At 36.7% G+C, this 25513-nt stretch overlaps 1 protein-coding gene across 1 annotated transcript in view; it reads left to right on the forward strand.

Moving 5' to 3' along the window:
* ARHGEF28 (Rho guanine nucleotide exchange factor 28) overlaps positions 1-25513 on the forward strand; it is a 152701-nt gene that overhangs the window by 79285 nt on the left and 47903 nt on the right. The window contains exons 19-25 of the mRNA XM_044663055.1: positions 2888-3066; positions 6924-7015; positions 8519-8701; positions 10937-11068; positions 15847-15947; positions 18629-18667; positions 18784-18831. Coding sequence (XP_044518990.1) covers positions 2888-3066; positions 6924-7015; positions 8519-8701; positions 10937-11068; positions 15847-15947; positions 18629-18667; positions 18784-18831 — 774 coding nt within the window. The remainder of the gene's footprint in view (positions 1-2887; positions 3067-6923; positions 7016-8518; positions 8702-10936; positions 11069-15846; positions 15948-18628; positions 18668-18783; positions 18832-25513) is intronic.

Genomic DNA, 25513 nt, shown 5'->3' on the forward strand with positions numbered 1-25513 from the left:
GTAGAAGAAAAAGCAGAGATATTTTATGAAAACTTTGACAAGGCTTCTTCAAACTGTGTCAACATGCTTTATATTTAGTAACATTTGCCTTGATATTTGGTAATGTATTAAATATTTTCCTTGAATTTTGTAAAGACCATAGAGATACTTGGATTTGCACCAATTATTCTTGCACTACTCTTAGCCCGCATTTTTTCCAAAGAGATTTCTTTGTAAGACAAGCTTGCCCACAAGGGACAAGGCGAGAACCTTAAGTATAGCTTTATGGTGAGAAGCTAGTGCTTAGCTATGTAATTATGGTTTTTCAATTTATGGAGTGTCAGAGTTGAATGGGACTTTAAGAATCCAGGGGTTGTTAACCTGAGATCTGTGTGAGTTTGTTTGATTACATCCCTCTGTCTTTCTGTCTGTCTGTTTTCTTCTTTCTCTAGATAGATAAATCATAGAGGGTAAAAATGCTAATATAATTGCTGTCACCCATAATCCTATGCATTTTAGACATTTAAACAGCATGATTCTGATGAAGGATCTATAGGGTTCCCCATACTGACAAAAGAGTCCATGACAAAAAATAAACATGATTAAGACCTGCTAATCTAGTCCAACCTCATTATTTTATAGGTGAGAAAATTGAGATGTCCAGGGAGTAAGATGCTTCTGAATACACCACTAATATGTGTCAAAGCTAAGATAAACTCAAGTCTTGTGACTTAGTGATATTTTCAGTATAAAATGCCTCAAACATGGCTCAAGGCCACAGATATACTTCCATCCCCCTTTATAACATCTCCTAGTCGGTCAATGGGTTCCTTTTATTTATTTTATTTATTTGCCCTCCTCCAAACCCCCTCCCATAGCTGATGTGCAATTCCACTGGGTTTTACATGTGTCATTGATCAAGATCCATTTCCATATTATTGATATTTACACTAGGGTGATCTTTTAGAGTCTACAGCCCCAATTATATCTCCATCAACCCATGTGATCAAGCAGTTGTTTTTCTTCTGGGTTTCTGCTCCCACAGTTCTTTCTCTGGATGTGGATAGTGTTCTTTCTCATAGGTCCCTCAGAAATGTCTTGGATCATTGCATTGCTGCTAGTAGAGAAGTCCATTACATTCATTTTTTTAATCATTCCTTTTAAATAGATTTTTCTGGCAAGACTCTGTGGGGCTGGGGTTGGGGAGTGGGGAGTAGTAATGGTTGTTCTTGCTGTTAATTCTGCTTCTCTTTTGGTTCTATGATAATTTCTTGTGACTGCCCCCAAATCCTTTTAGTCCTTTTATTGATTTGGGCTAATGTCTGAGAATTCCACCTCTACATGTATAATAAGAGAGATTTAAAAAGTCATTCATAAAAAGATAGCAATTAGTTGAAATCTGACTAGTTAAAGGAGAGTCTAATATATGGTATGCCAAAAAATTGCAACTGAAAAAAACAAATGGCTATTCTTGATTTGGGGTGAGAGACATCTAAACTAGCTATAAATTTAGAATATTTATAAAATGAAAAGATCACAGGTTTCAAAAACTAATTTCAGTTTGCTTCTATAGCAACTGGTATTTGGTTTTGTTTTTTTTTTTTGATGGAAGAGACAACAGCCAAAATTGTATTCAGAAAATTTGAACACATCAGATATTTTTAATTTTGGTTTTGGGGGAATGTTTTTCAATTATAGCAATGATATTGTAAATTTCCTTTAGAGTTGTTTTTTTCTTTTGATAAAATTTATTTAATTTAATGATTAGATTGGGAGGGAGGGAAGAAGGAAGGAAAGAAAATAACAAGCATTTATTTAGCATATACTATGTGTTTGGCACTGTGCAAAGTACTTTAAAAATATTATATCATTTTATCCTCACAAGAGCTATGGGAGGTAGATGCTATTATGATCCCCATTTTACACTTGAGGAAATTGAAGCAGGCAGATAAGTGACTGGATCACAAAGCCATTAAGTAGCTGAGACCACATTCGAACTCAGTTCCAGGTCTCAAGCTTTATCCACTCTATTACCTAGCTGTCACCAATCTGTTTAAAATTTTTATAATAGATGAAGTTTAATCTAAAAGTTCAGTCATTTCTTATACTATAACATTGATAGGAGTGTTGTCCAAGAAAATGATGTTTATATGTCCATATGACCTAGTTGATATGTCTGTTAGAATGAAGAAATGGAGAATAAGACAAGAAAATCAGAGTACCATGAGTTATATTTGGAGATTTATTTTGTTTGAATGAAAAGAAAATAGCTGACTAGTGGGTTTTCACAAGCTAATTTTCCTCATGTCTCTTGACTTTCCTCTCATCACAGTTGGTCTATATTACTTGACTAGCATTTCCATGACAGATTTAATAAAGAAAATAAATTAATTTAAATGCAAACCAGTCAATTTGACTGTGTACATTAATGAAGCTGATAAAAAGTTGGATGGGATAGACGGTGGGATAGAGTAAATTAAACCTTATAACTTAAAAGAATTTGGTAAATTTTTGTTGAAATAATTTATTTACTATTATAGTGCTGACTAACCATTTATTACCATAGATAACTCAGGTTTATCTAAGTGATTCTCAGAGTTTGGTCAGGATCACCAAGGGCTGCCAAGAAATCCTTTCAAGGAGTCTGGGAGATCAAATCTATTTTCATGATAATATTAAAATGTCTTAATTTCTAAGAGACCTAGTGTTAATAGATATAACCTACATAAAAACTCTTTAAAAATTTAAAATAATTTAATTTAAATTAAAATAATTTTAAAGAATTTAATGAAAAGTTTGAGAACTGCTAGTCTATGTTAATATCTTTAGCAACAGACATTTAGGTGAAAGATTTAATTACCTCTAGCAGTGAACTCATTTTCTCTGTATTCCTTCTCATTTTACTTAGGACCAGAAGCCACCTGTTATCTCCCTTCAGAAGCTGATTGCTAGAGAAGTAGCCAATGAAGAGAGAGGGATGTTTCTCATCAGTGCTTCATCTGCTGGCCCTGAGATGTATGAAATTCATACCAACTCTAAGGAGGAGCGCAATAACTGGATGAGGAGGATACAACAAGCAGTAGAAAGGTAAAGTTTCCATAGTACCTCATGCCAAGGAATGGAGTTGAGTGTTGAGGCAAGATCATTCTAATTTTATCTCTTACTCCTCCCCTAAAATAAAGCCTTTGTTCCAGTCAGATTGATCTACCCACTCTCCTTTGAGCATGCCTTGGGTATTCCTGCCTGTCTACCTTCCCTCATTATTTTCCTGCCCAGAATATTTTCATCCCTCCTGGCCACCCATCTGATTCTTAACCATCCTTCAAGCACCGAGTCCAGCCACAATTCTTCCATGAAGTCTTTCCTGACAATCTCACCACACAGTGCTCTCTCTTTATAAAGAATTTCTATATTGCTCACTATCTGTATCATTCAAAGGATACCTATAACATTGGTATGCATTTTGAGCTATCTTTTTATGCAGATGTTTCTTGTCTCCTCAGGTAGGTAGACAGGATAGTTTCTGTTTTTTGTTTTTTTTTTTTGTACCCATCACAATGCTTAGCATAGCATCTTGCAAATAGTAGGCACTTAATAAATATATTGATTATTTGACCTATATATCCTTAATTGCATTTTTTGTCACCTCATTTTGTAGAAGACTTGGTTAACCAAAACTTAATGTCATTTAAGTTGTCATTTGGTTGATCTCAAAAAAACAAAACAAAAGTTCTTTTTATTGTGAACTTAACAACTACAATAATTTTGTTGTCATTTAATCATTTCAGATGTGTCTGATTCTTTGTGACCCTGTGAAATTTTTCTTGTGAAGTTTCCTTGGCAAAGGCACAGGAGTGGTTTACCATTTCCTTTTCTAGCTCATTTTATAGATGAGGAAATTTAGGTAAACAGGATTAAATAACTTTCCCAGGGTCCCACAGCTAATAAGTGCCCAACATTGGATTTGAACGTAGGAAGATGAATCTTCCTGCCTCCGAGCTGGTACTCTTATCCACTGTGGCAACTGGCTGCCGTAGTAATAATGATAGCTAGTATTTATAAAGCACTTTAAGGTTTACAAAGAACTTTGCATATTATCTTCACAACAGTCTTGTGAAGTAGATGCTATTGTTGTCCCAGTTTAATGAAACTGGCTGACAGAGCTCATGTGATTTGTCTAGAGTCCTGTAGCTGCTGAATGTCTGAAGCAATGCAAAGTCCAGTCTTTGTGATGCCATGTCTGGTACTCTATCCACATGATTTTATAGTTTTAGAGGACAGAAAAATATTTAAAATTTTTTTATTTAAAAATACATATTTTTGGGCAGCTGGGTAGCTCAGTGGAGTGAGAGTCAGGCCTAGAGACGGGAGGTCCTATGTTCAAACCCGGCCTCAGCCACTTCCCAGCTGTGTGACCCTGGGCAAGTCACTTGACCCCCATTGCCCACCCTTACCAATCTTCCACCTATGAGACAATACACTGAAGTACAAGGGTTTAAAAAAAAATATANCAAGTCACTTGACCCCCATTGCCCACCCTTACCAATCTTCCACCTATGAGACAATACACTGAAGTACAAGGGTTTAAAAAAAATATATATATATATATATATATTTATTTATTTATTCTGAATGTAAACCATAAATGGAAAACAAACAGGAATTTCTATGTACACAATGGAACTCAAAAAGAGGATTACATATGAAACTGCTAGTCTCCATTTGCTATTACTTGTTTTCTTGAAAACATATTGAAGAAGTTCCAAAGGCTATTTTCCTGATTGCTTGTGCTTCTAGATGGATATCCTTCTATTCTCTTTTGTACATTAAAAAAAGTTTCAGTGACCTTCTTTAATTTGGAGAAAATCAGTATTGTAACTGTCCTTCTCACACACCCCCATTAAAAATGGAGGAGGGAAAAATTTGCTTGTTCCAAGTAAGTGTAAGTAAATACAAATACATAAATAAATACAAATAATGGCTATGCCCTCCCACCCCCAATATATGTCTCTTTCTGCTCTCTGATTCCATCATTTCTCTGGCAGGAAGTGGATAACATGCTTGATCATAGGTCTCTTCTGAAGAAATGATTAGTTATCACATAGGTCATAAATCTTTCAAAAATGTTTTTCATTATAATGACCTTTTATAAATTTTCCTCTTGATCCTGGTTACTTTATTCTGCATCAGTTCATACTACAAAGGATTCTCTGAGATGATTTCTTTCATTATTTCTTATGGTACAATAATATTCCATTCCATTGATATACAAAATTTGTTCAGCCATTCAACAGCTGATGAACAACTCTTTAGACTAGTTTTTTCCTGTCTTGTCCTATCCTTTTCTTTTCCATTTCAACCCCCATTTCAAGGATTAGGAAGTTTGTTTTGTTTGAGAATTTCCCCCCTCTACTGTTACCCTTCCTCTTAATCATCTCCTTTCTATATCTCAATTCATTTGTCTTCCACTGCTACTAAACTCTTTCTAGGTGTATGTAAAAGTGTGTGTGTGTGTGTGTGTGTGTGTAATATTCTTTTGTCCAGTTCAGAGTGAGATTCTTCTGATGCCTGCTTTTCATGCCCCTTCTTTATGTATACTCTTAACATACCCCAATTAGGAGAAATAGAAGTTCCATCTATTCCTTCTTTCTTCCCTCTTACTGTTGTATATTGCTTCTACTCTTTCTTTTCTTGCCCTTCTTAAAACTCTCAGAACAAAACAAATTCATCCCAAGGGCCTTCATCTTTCTTATTTAACTAGTTTAATACTTTTTGAAGATAATACATTTCTGAATGAACATTTATTTTTTTCTCCCTAAAGGAGAATTCTTAACTAATCAAGAGATAGGGGTGATCATAAAAGAGAAAATAGACAGTTTGGTTTCCATGACACTGCTTTTGCACAAACAAAATCTAGGTAACCCTTATTCATTGCTACTTTCCCCATTGTGGTCTTGATATATAGGGTGCCAACATAAGAAATTAGATGGGAATTCTGGGGGGAGTTTTGTGGAAACAACACACAACACACAAAGGTCAGCAGAAGACACAACAAAAACTTAGAAACTCAGAAATGCATAAAACATGTGTATAGCATTGTAGAATATTGATATACTTATATTTTAATACCATAAATATACATAATTTCTCATTTAAAGTTAAATTAAACAAAAACTTAAGTTTGCAAAAGAACAGAAAATCATGTAAAAAACATGTAAAATATTTTTACACAGATTTTTCAGATTATGGGAACTCATACCCCTCACCCCCTGGATATGGAAGAGATACCTATAAATGCAGTTCTAATTAGAAGGGAAATAGTTGGCGTGAATTTATTCATCAAATTATACCCCAAATAGCCAAAATATTAATAATCGACAAGACATCTAGAAGAGCAGAAAGGAAGGATAAATGGAAAGAAAATGAGAAAAAGAAAGGAAGGAAGAGAAAGAACAGAAAGAACAAGAAATTTCCCTCAATAGATAAGTGGTCAAAGGTTATGAATAATCAGTTTTCAAATGAAGAAACAGACTATTTGATGAATCTTAAAGGGTAACTAAAGAGTTATACTCAGTTTTTTTGTTTTCTTTTTCCTTAGCTGCCTCCCCACAGCCCACCCCCAAATAAAAAGGACTAAATGTATTAGAAAGCAGAAGTTCGTGTTTCATTTCACTGGCTGCCAAATATCATGCTTTTCTTCAACAATGAAACTTCATTGTAACACTGGCCTTGGGTCTTGAGCCATGGAACTGTCTTATAATATTATGAAGTCCTCTTGATACTGGATGGGATTCAGGAGGGATCTACCATATGCCAAATTTCTCTCTATAGTACTACATAGATCAATCTATAAATCATTATTCCAGTGTGTTTCTTAATGAATCTAAAATGAGAACATAAGGATTTCATTTTAAGTTGTCTCTGTCAATGATTATCTTTTCAAGTTGCCCAGAGGAAGAAGGGGGAAGGATGAGTGAATCCGATGAGGATAAAAAGAAAACTGAAGCAAGAGTGGCCAGAATCCAGCAGTGTCAAGGTATACTACATCCCCAAGTCACAGCTGCCCAGTATAGTCATAAAATTTGTTTGTTCCAAAGATGAGCTTCAGAGGTTTTAGTGCCATCACCCACTCACTTTTATATACTATTCCCACAGTCACAGAAGCTCTAGCACATTAGAAATGGAAGGAATCTTAGAGATCATCTAGTCCAACTCTATGGATGAGGACATAGAGGCCAGAGGAGCAAGGTGTCTTGTCTAAAGTCAAAGAGACAATTCCTTGTAGAGCAAGGACCAGAACTTGAGCATTCTGCCTCATAATTGACTGCTCTTTCCAACACATATCCTGTCTTGCTTCTAGTTGAATTTATTTTTCAACAAAATTTCTAGTTGATATAATGTTATTATTTAATATAGAAAATTCTTATATAGTTCCCTTTTTGTATTACATAAAATGTATATTATAAGCAATATATTTATTATAATAGGCAGTATCTATCATATGCAATATATAATATGCAATATAATATAAAATGTACCTATAATATAATAAGTATAATAATATATTATACGTATATACGATATACTTAAACATGTATATGCAACATATATTTATATTATATAATGTGCACAATGCAGTGACTATAGGTAATATTTATATATTTACACTTATAAACGATATTATTTTTATATTATATACATACAATGCAATATTTATAAGTAACATTTATATTCTCTCTATATATACATAATGTATATAATATCTATATTTTATGTGCAGTGCAATATAAGTAATATATAACATATAAATTTAAGTTATAGAATATATTCAATATAGTGTATGCAACATATTTGCCATATGTGTACCGTTCAACCTGCATTATATATTTAGATTATGTATGCAATTACACTTATGTGTGTAACTGGCATAGTTAAATCAATGAAAAGCACTCATAGAGATGACTGAAGATTTTGGATGCTTATAAACAGAAAAAGACAAGCCAATGTGTTCAGACCTACTTATGACCTTGTACTTCTGTATCATCATATTCATTGGTGGGTCATGACAGCCCATCTAAAGGTCTATTCTGAATGTCCCATTTAAGACTGAAGAGAAAATAACAGTTGTCTCCAGATAGCAGAGTATTTTTAAGAACTAGCAACATGACTGTTGCAAGTACTTTTGTTCTCACTCCCTTTGCCCAGTAGAATCTAAACTTCTTGAGTTTGGTACTTCTGCTCTTGGAATTGTGTCTCATGGGCCAACACCGAGCCTTGCATAAAGGAGGAGCTTAATGATTGTTGATTTAATGGAATTATAACTTATACCCATGTAATAACAGTAGCTAACATTTATGCAGAGTGCCTCACCTTCCCCCCACCAAAAAAATCATATTGCAATTTTAATAGCTTAAAACGATTTGGAATATTTTATATACATTCTTTAAGGTCTTCAAATTATAAAGAATATACTATCTCATTTGAGTTACTGTTTTCTTTGTTAACTGTGGTATTACCTTTTGGCAAACAAATTTTGCAGAGATACTTAGTAACCAGGACCAACAAATCTGCACTTACTTGGAAGAGAAGCTTCATATCTATGCAGAACTTGGAGAGATGAGTGGACTTGAAGATGTCCATTTAGAACCTCATCTTCTTATTAAGCCTGATCCAGGAGAAGCCCCTCAGGCTGCCTCGTTATTAGCAGCAGCACTAAAGGAAGGTAAATTGAGTTAGAAGTATTTTTGTTTAGTCTTTTCAGTTGGGTTCTATTCTTCAGGATCCTATTTTGGGTTTTCTTCGCAAAGATATTGGAGTGGTTTGCCAGTTTCTTTTCCAGCTCATTTCTACAGATTAAGAAACTGAGGCAAACAGGGTGAAGTGACTTTCCCCGGCTCACATAGCTAGTATGTGACTGAGACTAGATTTGAACTCAGAAAGATGAGTCTTCCTGATTCTAAGCCTGGTGCTGTATTCACTATGATGAGAATACTCTCCACAGTGAAAAGCCAGAGATATCGTTAAACTCATTTAGTCAAGAACATCCATCCTCTCAAGACTTTTACTAGAATACTGATAGTAAAATTAACTTCTTTTTTTTCCACTTGTAACCTTGGCAGTGCTTGGCAGTGCCATACTCTGAGTAAGCACTTAATAATTGCTTTTTTTTTTAAAGGTTATATATATATATATATATTTATTTTATTTTAAACCCTTAACTTCTGTGTATTGACTCATAGGTGGAAGAGTGGTAAGGGTAGGCAATGGGGGTCAAGTGACTTGCCCAGGGTCACACAGCTGGGAAGTGTCCGAGGCCGGATTTGAACCCAGGACCTCCCGTCTCTAGGCCTGGCTCTCAATCCACTGAGCTACCCAGCTGCCCCCAATAATTGCTTTTTGTATTAATATGAGTTCAACTATTTTTATGTCTTTTGCCCTTTCTTTGCCTGGATATATGACAAACAGTGACAGGTCCTAAATGCAGGCAGTCAGGGAGAGAACAAAGAACACCAAAGAAGCTGGATAAGCCACTAATAGAACTGTCAGCCCTAAGTAAATCGTTAACCAACACATCCTCTTATATCTAAGAGCTTTTAGTAGGCATTCATAGAGGAAAGCCATTAATTCTTTGTTGTTGTTGTTGTTGTTGCTGTTGTTGTTTTTAAGCGCTTACTTTCTATCTTAGTAACAACTCTGAAGCACAAGAGCTAGGCAAGTGGAGTTCTGTGATTTGTCCAGGGTCACACAGCTAGGAAGTGTCTGAGGCCAAATTTGAACCCAGGACCTTCAGAGTCACCACTACCACCTACTTACCTACATCAATTTCTTTAAAAAATTTCTGGGTCTTTATGATACTTTTCCTTATTCTAGTTGATGCTCTTTCATTGTTTTTTATTTCTGTTGGTATCTTTTGTTTTTACATCCTTTTTACTTCCCAATGTATACATGCTGTCATTGTGTATTATGTTTCTTGGTTCTGCTCATTTCACTCTGCATTATTGCATATAAATTTTTCCATTTTTTAAAAATTCTTCACACTTATCACTTCTTTCTTATAATACAACAATATTCCATTATAATCTTTTCTTAAATTTTGTTTATCCATTCCCCAATCAATTGCTATGCCTTAAATTGAAATAAAATACTTTAGCATTGGTCTTCATGGATGCCTAATATTTCCAAATCATTGTTTTATAATCACCTTGTAGCAATATACCTAAGTTCATTGAACTGCAAATAATTTTTTCAGTATATACAATTATTTTGGTTTGCTTTAAAAAAGTTTTAGTGTTGCCTTTTGCATATAGGTCATACAAGTATGTGTTTAGATACCACAGTCATTTCTATACCAATATTGAATCCTCCCTAGTAATATAGAAAAACATTTCATCAAAATCTACAGACACTGTCACTATGTTTGACAGTGAATGCCAGATTCCATATTGGTAGTCTTCCAGCTCTCGAGTGAAAGTAAGGGATGCATATTTCATCAACTGCTAACTGGGGCCTTTACATTTGGAGTTCAAATGCCTTACAGTGTTGTTTTATTTGCCATTTTGTAGTCATCATAAGTATTGTTTTTGTGCTTATACTGAATTCTCTCTGCATCACTCAAGCAAGTTTTCTCATGTTTCTCTGAGTTCTTCATATATATTGTTTCAAAAAGTACAATACTATTCCATTATATTTATAGGCCACAATTTGCTCAGTCATCACCTATTTGGTGGACTCTCACTTTGCTTCTAGTTTTTTGCTATCTCCAAAAAATACTGCTAGGAACATTTTGATAGATGTATGAGACCCTTTGGACTTCAATACTTGTTGAGAGCAATAGAAAAGGTATGGATCATAAAAGGGGTCAAAATAGGGGTCTCAGAATTTTATCTATTCTCTTATTGGTTTCCCACAAATACTTTGCTCTCTTCCTTAACACTGCTTTGTGCATTTGTCTGTTTAGCGGAAAGCCTTCAAGTTGCTGTGATGGCCACACAAACAGGGGATGCAAATCATTCATCTGAGGAGAACTGTGGAGAATTAGGCTCTACAGATGCACTGCAGGCTGGTGAAGTACCTGAGCCCTCTACTGCTTGTAAGTGGACATAGGCTTTGGAATGGACCAAAAAAGAATCAAGGGTGTTCAGGGAGAATTATTAGATGAATTTGTCTCCTGCTATTTAGAGACTTTGTCTTTCTGTCAATCTGTCATCCATATATCTCTGCCATCTCTCTATCTTTACCTCAAATTGTTCATTAGAGAGATATATTGACATGCAAAAATGACATGATCATAGCCGCTGGTAGGACATAGGTTTAGGGAAGGAATGCTTTTCTAGCTGTGGTGATGGGATTGGACAAGCTGTCATTATTCTCTGACCCACCACCCCTCTGCTGATGAGGTGACTGGTTGAGGCTAAAGGTGTGGTCTATAGAAGAGAGATCTAATCAGGACAACACAAACTGTGTCTATAGGAATTCAGTCCTTGACCTTGGCTTCATGGGTACTCGCTGAAACAACAAGTCCAGACAATTAGAAATGATCTGTGCTCCCCCTTCCCCCAAACACATATATCTATATCTATATCTATATCTATATCTATATCTATATCTATATATATCTATATATATATATATACACACAAACACCAAGCAGATGTGAAAGATAAGGATGTCAAAAGAATTTTTCCCAAATAGGAACACCAGAGCTCAGCTCAGAGCCAATCAGTTAAGGCTGTATTCTAATTTCTTTCTAATGTAGGAAGGTTGGAGTTGGGGAGAATTGTTTAGATGAACTTACAAGATCTCATGGCTCTTACTTCTAAGCAGTATCAAAAATCTAGGCACTGTGATGACTGATAATTTCTGCAAAGGTTATTGAGGCAAACCTGCATACTGTGTCTAATGGACCCGAGTAGATGCTATAAAGCTCCTTCCAAAGAACCATAAATGCACAATGACTAATCCCTACATAAATAGTCAAATTTTTGAGGGAAAAAATAGTCTTAGCATTTCTTTAAAAATGTAGTGCCTTTTAAGTTAAGATAAATAGAAGCAGAGGAGGGTATTTTAAAAATATTATAGACTATACAATATCATATATTTTTCTTCTCAGGTCCTGCTTTGTCTAATTTTCAGTTTCTATTTCCAGAATGTGTACACATGTTTCCCATTTCTGCAAATCCCAGATTGAGCTGCACAGGGTGATTTCCTTTTTAAAGAAGAATCACTTTTTTTGTGATTGAGGAAGTACTATCTAAAAATATATGTAGGCATCTGCTTCTTCCCTTTCCACCCAAGGGAGCACTGGAAGAGGACCTCTTTTCCATCCCTGCAGCTGCAGAGAACACATGGCCACTTCTTCCTTCCTCTCCATGATTGAGGTGGTTCCAAGTCTCCTTGCTTCCATCACCCAAACTCATCACAGGGCTTAGGAAAATTCTGAATGTATTTCCTTTCACCTGTTGCCACTATCTGGATCCTTCAGTATTGAGCTTTTTCCTATATTGTGTCATCAAGGTGAATACAGAGCAGGGGGATGGTGAGGTAAACAATGTCCATTTATTGTGCTCTCAGTCCCTAATTGGGTGTTGAAGTCAATATATCTGGGGAGATTGGTTTTCACACTCTGGTGGCCCCAGGGAGGGTGGTGAACAGAGGTAGGAGTGTTTGTTCCACTCCTGCCCAAGATGGGTCCTTTTCTGGAAGTTCAGCCAACCTTAAAGTCCTCCTGAACCTTGGAGATACTTGACTGTGACTGGGTCAGTTCTGAGAATGTCCTAGGATTTAGTCTACTCTAGGTTAAGCTCAGGTTATACTAAGATTTTAGACTGAGTCAGATTCCCAAAGTCTAATCCAGAATTATTGGCATGAGAGATTTGGTTTCTTGAGAATGAACTCTGCTGGAAAACCCCTTAGCCAGAATGAGACTGAATGAATTTCCAGTAATCAGGGAAAACTTTCTCTATTCCTCTCTCTTGCCTTTATTTGACTCAATATCCCTTTGAGGGTTTTGTGGCTTTTTTATGTTATTGTCATCATTTCTCTCAGGAGAGAAAAAAAATGACTTGATTCTTTAACACTCCATTTGATACATTTTATTGACTGTTAAGTAAAGTATCTAATAGTGAAATCCTTTTTTGAATGAAATGAAATTTATCTAAAAGAGGCAGGGGGACAGTTCTCAAAGTAACTTAGAGCTTTTCGCTCATTCCATTGCAAAAGAAGTTCCACTTATATACATAAGAAAGGGCTCTTTCCCCATCATAGATGTGTGTATGGGGCTCTAGAGTTCTTTTAGACACTTGAATGCTAGAGATCTCTAATATGTAATGAACATGAAACAAACACTTCTAAATGAGTATGTTCCCTTGGGGGAAAACATGGATAGGACATGGTGGTCAGGCATCGAGAGGATCACTGTTTCAGGTGTTAGAGAGAATATCCAAATTGATGAGATCACAGATTTCTTCAAGTACTTGAGTATTTGGCACATACAGATATGAAGAGGAAGTGCCACCTAAGATGGCACTAAAGGTGTGTGTGTGTGTGTGTGTGTGTGTGTGTGTGTGTGTGTGTGTGTGTGTGTGTAGGGGAGGGAAGGGAACAGCATGAAGTAGTGGAGAATGTTGGGTTAGAGTCAGGAAGACCTAGGTTCAAATCAGGTCCCTCATACTTACCAGCTACAATCATGAGTAAGTTATTTAATTTCTATGTGCTTCAGATAATTCCCTATTGCAGTGATGGTAAACCTTTTAGAGGCAGAATGCTGGGCCTGCCCCCACCTCATACCCTAGATCGAGTGCCATGCCTGTCCCATCCCCCAACCTTGTGCCATGAATACTGGGCATGTCCCACACACCCCCACCCTTTACCCCACACAGGGGAAGGAGAAAATGCTCCCATTGGGCTGCTGGGCAGAGGGGTAGGTGGAATGAGGAATGTCCTCAGTGAATATAGAGAGGGAGAGGATAGTGGCCCAAGTGCTCTGCTCCCCTCCAGTTCTGCCACCTGCCCACCTTACCTCCTGTGCACTCCCATTGGCTAATGGGCAGAGGGGTGGGGGATGGAAAAATATGTCATCAGGTGAAGAGGGGGGAGCGGAGAAGTTCTGCCTAAGTCCTTCTGTTTTCTAGTAATGAACTCTGAAGGGGGAGGGTGGCTGTATGCCCACAGAGAGTCTGCATGCCATCTTTGGCACCTGTGCCATAGTTTCACCATCACTGCCCTATCGCTTTTCTATCAAGTGAAAGGCAGCTTGATTTTTCCTAAGATGATGGGTATTCCCATATTGGGCATACCCTTAGCTTATGGGATCATAGACCCATTGTTCATACAAATGTATGTTCATGTATGTGATTTGGTAAGAGAATGTCACAACATATACACAAGTTTTATTGGAACCCTAATTAGATAAGGAGGAGATAAAACAATGTATGGGAAAACTGAAAAAATTAAGTGCTATTTGAATGTAAGGTGGATAGGGTTTAAGTTCTGCTCTAGTGCATTGACAAGTAAATTAAAATTCTATAAGTGAATTTTAATGATTACCATTAAATAAATATGTATGAAATTGTTTCATATTTTCTTGAGTTAACTATCTATTCTAAATAAAATTTATTGATATATTTTGTTTTCATATTAACAAAATTTCTCTTAATATTTCCCTTCCCCATCCCCGCTTCAGGGCTAATTACTATAACAAATGTTTTTTTGAGAGAAAAAAATGGGAAGAAGGCAAAAAGAAAAAATGTTTGGTACTTTGAAAACTTCTGAAAACATATGCAGTATTCTATATCTGTGCACTTCCCACTTGGATACTCTTGATTTTTTCCACTTAAATGACTATTCAGTATATGTTTATAGCATAAGAAAAAAATTGAAGAAATAATAGATTTTAAAAGAGTGGAAAGTATTGGGAGGGTTAGAGATTTTTATCCTTCAGTATGCATTAGAATCCAATAGATATTCATCTTCATGACCCTTATTAAAATACCTCATTTTTAGCTTCTGAAGCCTTTGTTCTTTATGCTTTGGTTTATTTGTCATCTCTTGCCATCATGCTCACTCCACATGCCCCACAAGAGAGCCTTGGGCACTGCCACTTTTTTGTCTATTGGGAAACCTTCTATTGTCTCTCGCTTCTTGTCATCTATGGATTTCTGAATACATTGCTTCTGCCCTATAGCATCCGCATTCATTTCTTGGCAAGATGTTCCCTGATTAAGTGGGAGTAAACTGTAAAATCCAGCCTGCAATGGCTATACAAGCATATCTTATTACCACTTTAAGAAAGAAAAAAAGCCATCAAAAGTGATGATGATGACAGTGGTGATAACTAGCATTTTTATAGTGCTTTAAGGTTTACAAAGTAATTCACAAATATTACCTTATTTTACCCTCACTACATTCCTGAAATGTAGGTGCTGTTTTAAAGATGAGGAAACTCAGACAGCAGCGGTTAAGTGACTTGCCTAGGGTAAAAGAGCTAGTAAATATCAGAGGCCAAAATTTGAACTCAAATCTCCTTGACTCCAGGTCTAGCCCTCTATCTACTGCAACACCTAGTTCCCTCTTTCAAACATTTTGGCATTCTTTTCTCTACTAGCATGTAAGCTCCGTGAGGGCAGGGATTGTACTTGGTTCTTTTTTTTGTCATCTTCTGTTTTAGTGCTTGTAAATATAAATATTATTTGATGTTCTAGATTAAATACATGTGTTTAAATAAATGTGATATAATTATACATTTTGTAGTTTAAATATTATTTGATAATATGTATCAAAATATTTAACATCTATTCATAATTTAAACTAGCATATTTTCATGGGTTTGATAAGTTCTTTCTGTTTCTGTCTTAAATGGTGCGCTTTTAGCACAAGTTACCGAAGGAGAAGGAAGAAGAGAATCTTGTGATATGGAATCCTGTATCCGTGGTATTGTAAATAACATGGCAGGCCCTGATGCAGGGGAGAAGGTATTGTTACTGATCTATTAGTCAAATACATTCACTGTGTAATAGAATGAAAGTTTGCTGAAATTGAATTTTCCTGCACCATAAATGTCAAGAGAAATGATATCAGGGATATTTGTATTTGTATTTTTCTGAAGTTAAGTTGTATTTCAACCCCCTTCCTCATCAATATAAACATCCATATGAATTGCCATACCATGTGGGTGTCCACAAAACAGCAGATGAAAAAATCATTAAAAAGATTTCAAAATCTGATGAATTACTTGTGTGTGTATGCGCCTTCTATTCATCCCTTTCTTGTTTCCCATCCAATGACCTCTTTTTTTTTCTTTCCATTTTTCCTTCTTGCCTGTTCTTTCCTTTCAGATTCCCTGACTCTCTTTCCGAGTACTCATATCCTATGTTCTTTCTACTGTGGAATCTTAAAACTAAGCTGTATTTTCTAGGTAGTAGGGGGGGTGTAAGCTTTGCATCTTGCTTTGGATAATACTAAATTTGAACATATGAACATACCTTTTTTCTTCACTGCATATTTTTTTCCACATATGACACTTCTGATTTTCTTTAAATGGAATGGGATTGAGGTCATGGGGCAGGAGCTTCTGAGTTCTATAGTCTCTCTTCCACATAATTTAGATACAGAGGAAACTTTGGAGAAAAGCTAGTCCAGGAGTTCTTAACCTGGGTCTGTAGACCCCAAGAGTTATGTGGATAGATTTCAGGGAGTTTCTGAACTTAGATGGGGAAAAAATAATATATATCTTTATTTTGACTAGCTTATAATTGAAATTTGGCATTTTCTTAAACTATCGAATATATCATTCTATGAAGGGGTTCATAGGATTCAACAGACCACCAGAGGGGTCCATGTTACAGAAAAAGGGTTGAGGACTAAATTTTAGTACAACCACATACCCCCTCTTCTTAATTTTGAGGGAACTCCAGCTCAGATGTCACATAATTTATCCAAGGTCATATAGAAAGTACAGATAGGATATGAACCCGGGTCTTTTGACCCTGAGTTTACTGTTCTTTCTATTATAGCATAACTGGGTGCAATCTCTAGAATCTTGCCATATCTAAAATAGAAATAGACTTGTTGACCTTTATTTATATGCATCCATTTGATTTCATGTGGATAAAGGACCTAGACTACGTATCCTCATATACGCATTACCATGGAAAAAAAAAATTTTTTCTGCTCCATTAATTCTGTTTTCAAGTTTTCTAGCTTATTATCAATCTCTCAAAATTTACCTTACATTACCTTTTTTTTAGTAAGGACTTCTTCATAGTTTTAGGTGCTTTTGTGCCTCAAAAGTCCAATAGAGCTGTGGTGTTTTTCTCTGCAACAGAGACCTGGTTTATGCCTTGTCTTTTCCCCTTTATTTCCAAGTGGATAGGAAAGTTGGATCAAATTTGAATGTTCCACTTACAGTGAACTAGCTTTCAGAAATTTTGCCCCCAGAGCAATATTTCGGGAAGATTTTGCTATTGATCATAAGTGAAATGGGTCATAAAGAGGGGTCATTTGCCATCTAACCAGTGAAAATACCGTGAATAATCTGCTTTGGAATTTATTATTTCAGTTAGCTATATATAGGCTTTTGGGCATTTCCATTTTAAAAAATTGAAACAATTAAATCTGAAATCTAAATAGCAAATGGATTTTGGTTCTTGGTCACCATCAGCCTTGTAGCTCTCCAGATTTACCACAAGGTGGCTGACAAACCCCATTAAATGGAAGCCCCCAGACCGATGATTCTTCATATAGTAAATAATGTTTTGCCTGACCCATTCAGAACTCATGGGAAGCCAGTGGTAATTATCTAGAAATAATATGTTCCTCTCTCTTTCTCTTGCTTCGGATTTCTATAGATCTAATTTAAAAAATAGATACAGTAAAGCAATTTTCGATTTAACTCTCATAATGATGGAGGAGGAAAGGAAAATGGAATGGGAAAAACTATATGCATGCATATAGTTTTTCCCATTATCTATGAAGAAATAACCTTTCTCTATCTCTCTGTCTTTGTCTCTATCTCTGTCTCTCTTTCTTCTTATTTTATGTATATTATCAATAATCCAGCAGTTTTTTGCAGACACCGATTTAAATTTCCCCAAATTGTCAGAACTTTTCAGTTGCTAACAAGTAGCCAAGTAGCCAACCAGAGTTTCATCTTCTGTCATTCTCCTTATTTTCCTTCTAACAGGCAAGATACAGTAGTGAAGTGACTCCAAGGCAGGTAGGAACTGTAATGGAACAAAAGAGGAAGAAAACTTCATCAATGGGCTCTTTCTTAAGGGTGTAGCCAACCTCTCAGTTGTTGAGTAACTGGGCACATGCAAGATCAGTCAGTTAGTCAGTCAGTAAACATTTATTAAGTGCCTACTCTGAGCCAGACATTGCTAAGTGCCAGGTATACAAAGAAACATAAATCATGCCCATATTCTCCAAAAATCACATTCTAATGGGATAAGCTAGAGGTTGCCTGTCATCATGGAAGGCACGTTAGAGATGCTAAGAGAGATTCACCTTCTTTATATATCTAACATGTTGCCTGTACAACAGAGGTTCTCTGGGGAAGGGGAATTAGACATTGTTTTAAAATCAAATAGTGTACCTTTTCCAAGGTGGACATAGTTATTTGCATTCATCTCTCTTGTCTTTTTATTCATTGTAGGCTGAATACATAGATTTTCCAGGTTCATCACAGGCAGAGGTGAGCTTCCTCTCCCACAAATACATCATTTACATATGTTATTGGGGGAAATTGAAATTGAAATTTTAAAATTTAAATTTAAACCAAAACTTGACACTGTTGATCTTATGTTTCAGATTATACAAGCCATCCAGAATTTAACTCGTCTCTTGTATAGCCTCCAGGTAACGATCCCCTTGCTAGTTTTGACCTTGTGAATGTTTCTCTTCATGTAATTTGCCTTATTTAATTATTCCTGGACTTGAATAATTAGGACTTTTCCAAAAGAAAAGAGCCCCTAAACTGTAAAGTATGACTGATTTAGAAGAACTAAAGTTACATGAGTTGGTGTTCTAGATCCATAAAGCAATTCAGCTCTTTTCAGATGTTGTTAAATACACTTTGGTAGGGGTCCTAGAAAGTTTAGTGGAACATCCCTTCACATTGGATTTAGAAAGCTTACCATCTTTCACACATCTGGCTTTTGAACTTTTCAGGATGGTATTTGACCACATGAAATTGTGACCACCCCTTGGCAAAACTAAGGATTGTTTTTGTTCATTTTTCTCTTCCTTCTTTCATTTAATTATCGATGTGGCTAGAGATAAAGAAGGTGGTGATCCTGTTTGTTGTTCAGTCATTTGAGTCATTACAGACTCTTTGTGACCCCATTTGCAGTTTTTTCCATTTTTTTGGCAAAGATACTAGAGTGGTTTTCTATTTCCTCCTCCAGCTCATTTTACAGATGAGGAAACTGAGGCAAACTGGATTAAGGGACTTGCCCAGGGTCACATAGCTAACAAGGGTCTGAGACTGGATTTGACCTCAAGAAGATGAGTCTTTCTGACTTCAGGTGTGCCACTCTATCCACTGGCACCACCTAGTTTCCTGATGATCTTAATGGAACATAATTAAATATTGCTCCTCCCTGATTCTTCTTTAAAAAAAAAAAAAGTTTGCCTTCTGTTTTAGTAAGTTCACATCCTACCTCTGAGCATTCTGGGTGTGTAATCCTAGGCAAAGCATTTAACCTCTCAATAAGTTTCTCAGGCAACTCTTAGTACCTCAGGAAAGTCTCTAAGACTGTATATTAGACAAGGTGACAATCTGCATTAGTAACAGGAATTTCCTCACTGGGAGTTTCTTATGCCAATGAAAACACAAATTTTATCCTATATCTTAAAGTCATCTTTTCCAGCCAGGTTTCACATATTGCCTTTGTTCATTCAGCAAACATTAATTGCCTAGTGGTGGCTAGGACTGTCCTAAAAACTGGAGAAGAAACTATCACAGTCCCCATAGAATTTATAGCGTAATAGGGGATAAAGCATGAACCAATAATAAGTATAGCACATGACATTACATGAACAAGACAATCAGTTGCAAAACAAAGTTCCTTTAGAGGACAAAGGTATGAGGAGCTTCATTAATGATGAGGATATTAAAGCAGACTTCATGGATGAAGCAGCATTGGACTTGGTCCTTAAAAGATCAGGAAAAGACCAGCTAGATGGCTGATTTGGTAGAGATCTAAGCCTAGAGATGGGAGGTTCTGCATTCAAATCTGGCCTTAGATACTTCCTATCTATGTGACCCTGGGCAAGTCACTTAACCTCAGTTGCCTAGCCCTTATTGCTCTTCTGCCTTGAAACTGATAGTATCAATTCCAAGACAGAAGGCAAAGGTTTTAAAAAAAAAAACAAATCAGTAGGAATACAAAAAATAAAGTTTTCATGGGGGAAATGATTGGATTAGATGATAGTAAGATCAATTGTTCTCACTGCCATTTTGGAATTTGCTCAACATCTCTTGGATGGAATTGTAAGTTGGAGAAATCAGGCAATTGAAAAAGTTGAAGAGAAGAAATCAGAAACTTCCTAAAATCTGCAATACAAGCTCCATCCCAAATAAGAATTCAGTCCTCAGACTCCATTTATAAACTATGCTAATCTACCAGGCAGCTGGAGATGGTGGGAAAAGCAATATCAGTAGACCCAGGTTTAACTGCGGGCTCTGTTTCTTATAGTCTTGTGATCTTGGGCACATCACTGTCTCTGAGCCTCAGTTTCTTAATCTGTAAAATAAGAATGGTCAAATCAGACAGCATTGGAGACTAGGCCTTTCTAGCTGTAACTCCTATTATGTCAGAAAGTGGTAAAAGTTCAGATTTTGAATAGTTATGCAGAACACTATGTTTTCATGCACTTGATTACTTAGTTCATTTTTTTTTTAACCCTTACCTTCTGTCTTTGAATCACTACTATGTATTGGTTCCAGGGCAGAAGAGTGGTAAGAGCTAGGCAATGGGGGTCAAGTGACTCCCCAGGGTCACACAGATTGGAAGAGTCTAAGGTCAGATTTGAACCCAGGACCTCCCATGTCTGGACTTGACTCTCAATGTACTAAGTCACTCAACTTAGTCCTATCTGCACCTACTTATCCAATTTAAATTGTAACATAAGCTATAGTGTGACAAAACAGAATTCTGTGGTTTTTATGAATATGTCAGTGTCCTATCTTGGTTCCTTAGGGATTTTAATAATTAAATATTAAAACAGAATTTGAAATTTATCCTATGTTAATTTAGCAGAAATTGAATATCAAAATCAAATTCAAAGAACATGCCAAATATATTTCCTCACATTTTTATGTTTATCTTCCAACCTTTCATTCCCAAAGCAATTTGATAGCTAAAATATAAAATAAAATCGAGAGTATTTTCAACTGTTTTTTATTTATTAAATCTGTTTAGAGTGCTGGATTTAATGTCAGAGGACCTGAGTTTGGATCCTGGATCTGCCACTTAATACCTGTGTGACCTTGGGCAGGTCACTTAACCTCAGTTGTCTAGCCCTTAACTCCTTTCTGCCTTGGAACCGATACTTGGTTTCAATTCTATGGCAGAAGAAGGTTGGGGGTTTTAAAAATGCTTGTTAACAGTCATAACTGGAGAAGAACAAACAAAACTTTATCCAAGGTGGGAGTGAATTTGGATGGTGCCAAATTGAAGATGGAGGCACTGGGGGAAGAAGAGAGGAAGGGATGCCAAATTGCTTCCCTGAGACAGTCATCCTCCACAAACCTTTTGTCCAGGGTTGAGAAAATTGAACCAGTAATTCCTACTTTCCAAAACAGTAACACTCGTGGGTGCCTTCCACACAAGCCTAGGCTAGGAACGAACATGGAGAAGGCAAATAGCCCCCAACTCAGAAAGTTCAAAAGCCCTGAAGGGCCTTGATTCAACACCCCCAGACACCTGTGCATCTTCAGAGAAGTAGAGAGGGCATCCTATTATTCATGGGGTACTTTTACCATAATCCCCCACCCCCTTTCACCTCAGGAGGGTCTTTGCTCACTCTCTCTCTCTCTCTCTCTCCCCCCTTCCCTCTCTCTCTCTGTCTTTCTTCTCTGTGTCTCTCTGTCTGTCTGTCTGTCTCTGTGTCTCTCTCTGTGTCTGTCTGTCTGTGTCTGTCTCTCCTTCTCTCTGTCAGTCGCTCTCGGCAAGATTTATGCTGTCAGTGTGAAGAATTTTTAGGATACCTACTTCTGGACAGGAATAGGGGTAGTGGATATAGAAGAATGGGTGGGTCTTGGACTTTTCCCCTATTCCTCCATTGTTGGTTACCCTAAACTGGGTACTCAATGTGTGACCCAATTAGCACATAGTTAGCAAGAAGAATTAAACAGAGAGCTATCATTTAGAGGGTGTCCTAAATAGGTTAAAGCTGCACTAAGACCTTTGGGACATGTAGATAATAGCTCTCCAATTAATTATTGGAATTAATGAATAGAGTGCCTAGTTTAGAATAGCCAACATGGGGAAAAGATTTTATGTATAAAAACTGTTTAAGCTTTAATAGCTTATAGATGCACTAAGACTTTTGGGACATGCTGAATACTTACAAATCCAGATTCTTAAGGAAAAAAATCTTCTTGTTCCTTGCCTCATCTTTCTCTTCTTCTTCTTCTTCTTTTTTATTAAAGCCCCTACTTTCTGTTTTAGTAACAACTCTAGTAACGAAAATCAAGGACTAGGCAAATGGGGTTAAGTGACTTGGCCACGGTCATATCCTACTTACTTCTTCCAACTCCACCACTCAACTGAAAATGCTCTCTCAGATGTTATCAAGGATCTCTTTCCTGTAAAATCTGGTACTCTTTTCTCAGTTCTCATGCATGACTTCCCTGAAGCTTTTTTCACTATTGTCTACCTCCTCTTCCTCCATATTCTCTCTTCTCTTAGTTTTTCTGATATTGTTATCAGCCTCTTTTCTTTAGACTTGTCCGGTGTTCTTTCTTTGATGAACATTGCCCAAGATTCTGTCCAAATTCTTCCTTTCTTGTCTTTCTACCCCTTTCTCTTGGAAGTCTCATCAGCCCTCATAGATTCATCTTTTTTTACATGACTCCCAGATTGATCTCCCCAGCCCTAGTCTTTCTCCATAGAGTGAGTCCCACATCACTAACTTCATGATGTACATCTCCATTTCAGTGTTTCTTAGGCATCTCGAACTCAACATTCCCAAAGGAGAATTCATTATTTCCCCTATTAAATCATACTTCCTCTCTATTTCACGTTAGGACACCACATGCCTTAGAGTCACCCTGATTTGTAACCTTGATGCCATTCCTGACTCTTTCTTTTCTTGTTCCTTCACTGCCTCAGATTTTTATCTCTACAACATTTCTCACAACCACCCCCTTCTCTCTACTCACATGTTTAACACCTTGGTTCAAGTACTTATCATCAGTTTTCTAACCTAGGGGTGTCAAACACCAGACATCACTCAGGAATACAGCCAAAACCATGCTGAAAAGTAATTAGGCAATATTTAACAAATTAAATTAGAATACAATAGTGCATAGATACTGTTAATTTATGGTATTCTAAGTCAATATCCAGGGCTCAGGGCCTGGAGTCAGGAAGACTTGAGTTCAGATTTGGCCTCAGACACTTACTAGCCTTGTGACCAAATCTCTTTACTCCATTTTCCTCAGTTTTTTTCATCTGAAAATGAGGTAGAGAAGGAAAGGGCAAACCACTCCTCTACCTTTGCCAAGAAAACCCCAAATGGGGTCTCAAAGAGTGGGATATGACTGAAACAACTGAACAACAAATCAACATCCAGTAGCAGAAAATCTTTTGAATTATTTAGTGGTGAGTTTGACACCACCCAGCCTTGACTATTGCAACAATCTTCCACATTGGACTTTCAGCTTTCCCTTATCTCTCTTCTCTAATTCATCCTTCACATAGATCTCAAAATAATTTTCCTAAAGCATAAGTCTGGCCAAGTCACTTCAAGAATTTTCAATAACCCTTAGTGACTCCTTAATGTGTCCATAACAAGATAAATACTTTTTCAGCTTGTTATTTAAAGTCCTTTTCAACTGGCTTCAATCTACCTTTTAAACCTTATTTTACATTACTCATCTTTAGACAGTTTACCTTCTAACCAAATGGGTCAACTTGGACCTGGACTCAATGTCTCATCTCTGTCTCCATGCCTTTGTGCAAGTAACCCATTGATAGGGAAATATTTCTCTTCCCCACTGCCTCTAAGAATCTCTAGTCTTACCCATGGCCAACTCATGTGATGCTTCCAGAAATCTTTCCTGCCCTCTCCTCCCCCTTAGTGATGAATGCCTGTTATTTCCTCAAATGATCATGTCTGTGCTATTTTCTAATTGATATATTGCATTTTAATGGAATTTGAGCTTCTCGTGGCAGATAGGTGGCTCAGTGGATAGAGCACCAGGCCTGGAGATAGTAGTTCCTGGGTTCAGTCTCAGACATGTCCTAGTAATGTGACCCTGGGCAAGTCACTTAACCCCAATTGCCTAGCCCAAATTGCTCTTCTGCCTTGAAACTGATCCATACTATCAATTCTAAGACAGAAGATAAGGGTTTTTAAAAAAGAATTTAAGCTTTTTGAGGGCAGGACCTATTTTGTTTTGTATTTGGGGTCCCAAGACCTTTACCACAGTGCCTGGCACCTTACAGGCACTTGATACATGCTTGGTGGATTGGATTGAGTTGGATAAGATCAGAAGGTACCAGATGAGCACCTCTTCATCTACCCTGCCTCTCACACTGTCTTTCACACACTGATTTCCTGGAGACTCTTTCCAATTTTCTCCACCAGGGAAGGTCTATTTCCTTCCCAACTTAAGGGCCCCCTTTTTCCTCTTGGTCCAGGTGCAAACATTCCTGGTTATTGTATTATGAATTACTACTCATATAAGAAGCAATTGTTGAGTGGTCTTCATTTTAAACTTGCCTGAAAGTTCTTTAGGTTTTTAAAATGAAAAAAAAAAATTCTACACATGGGATTCTCTCAGTCAAATTCCCATATTCCTAGCATCTGCTATGTGGACAGTTTAAAAAACTGTTCCAAGAGGTGTGGGGGAAAATGTGAATTTGGCCTCATGAGAACAATAATGTCACATCCAGATACAAATATATGTATAGGCCCAGCATGTATTCGTTTTGGGTTTATTCTTTCCCTAATCTTTCACACTTTTTAAATGGGAGCTTTTAAAATTAAAAGCTGCCGTGGGCATTCACTGAGATTTTCTGGTTCTGCGGAATCCTTCAAAATCTTGGCAATTTTTTTTTTCCGGGATGCTGCCAAACTTTTCAAAGCCAGATACAGTAACGCAAAATGATTTTGAAATCTAGTTAGGAATTTCTCATGGATTTGTGAGTTGTCTACTTGTCCTTAATCATCCTTTCCTCCTGTAAGCAATCGATTAAATAATTTCTACTTAGGTTTTAATGCAAGACCTTCCAGTGACGGTGCTGAGTAAAAGCAGTAAGCTTAGTAGCCGAGATCGTTAACATAACCATGGAAAGTAGTCCTGACT

Source organism: Gracilinanus agilis, chromosome 1 (genome assembly GCF_016433145.1).
Source record: "Gracilinanus agilis isolate LMUSP501 chromosome 1, AgileGrace, whole genome shotgun sequence".
NCBI lineage: Eukaryota > Metazoa > Chordata > Mammalia > Didelphimorphia > Didelphidae > Gracilinanus > Gracilinanus agilis.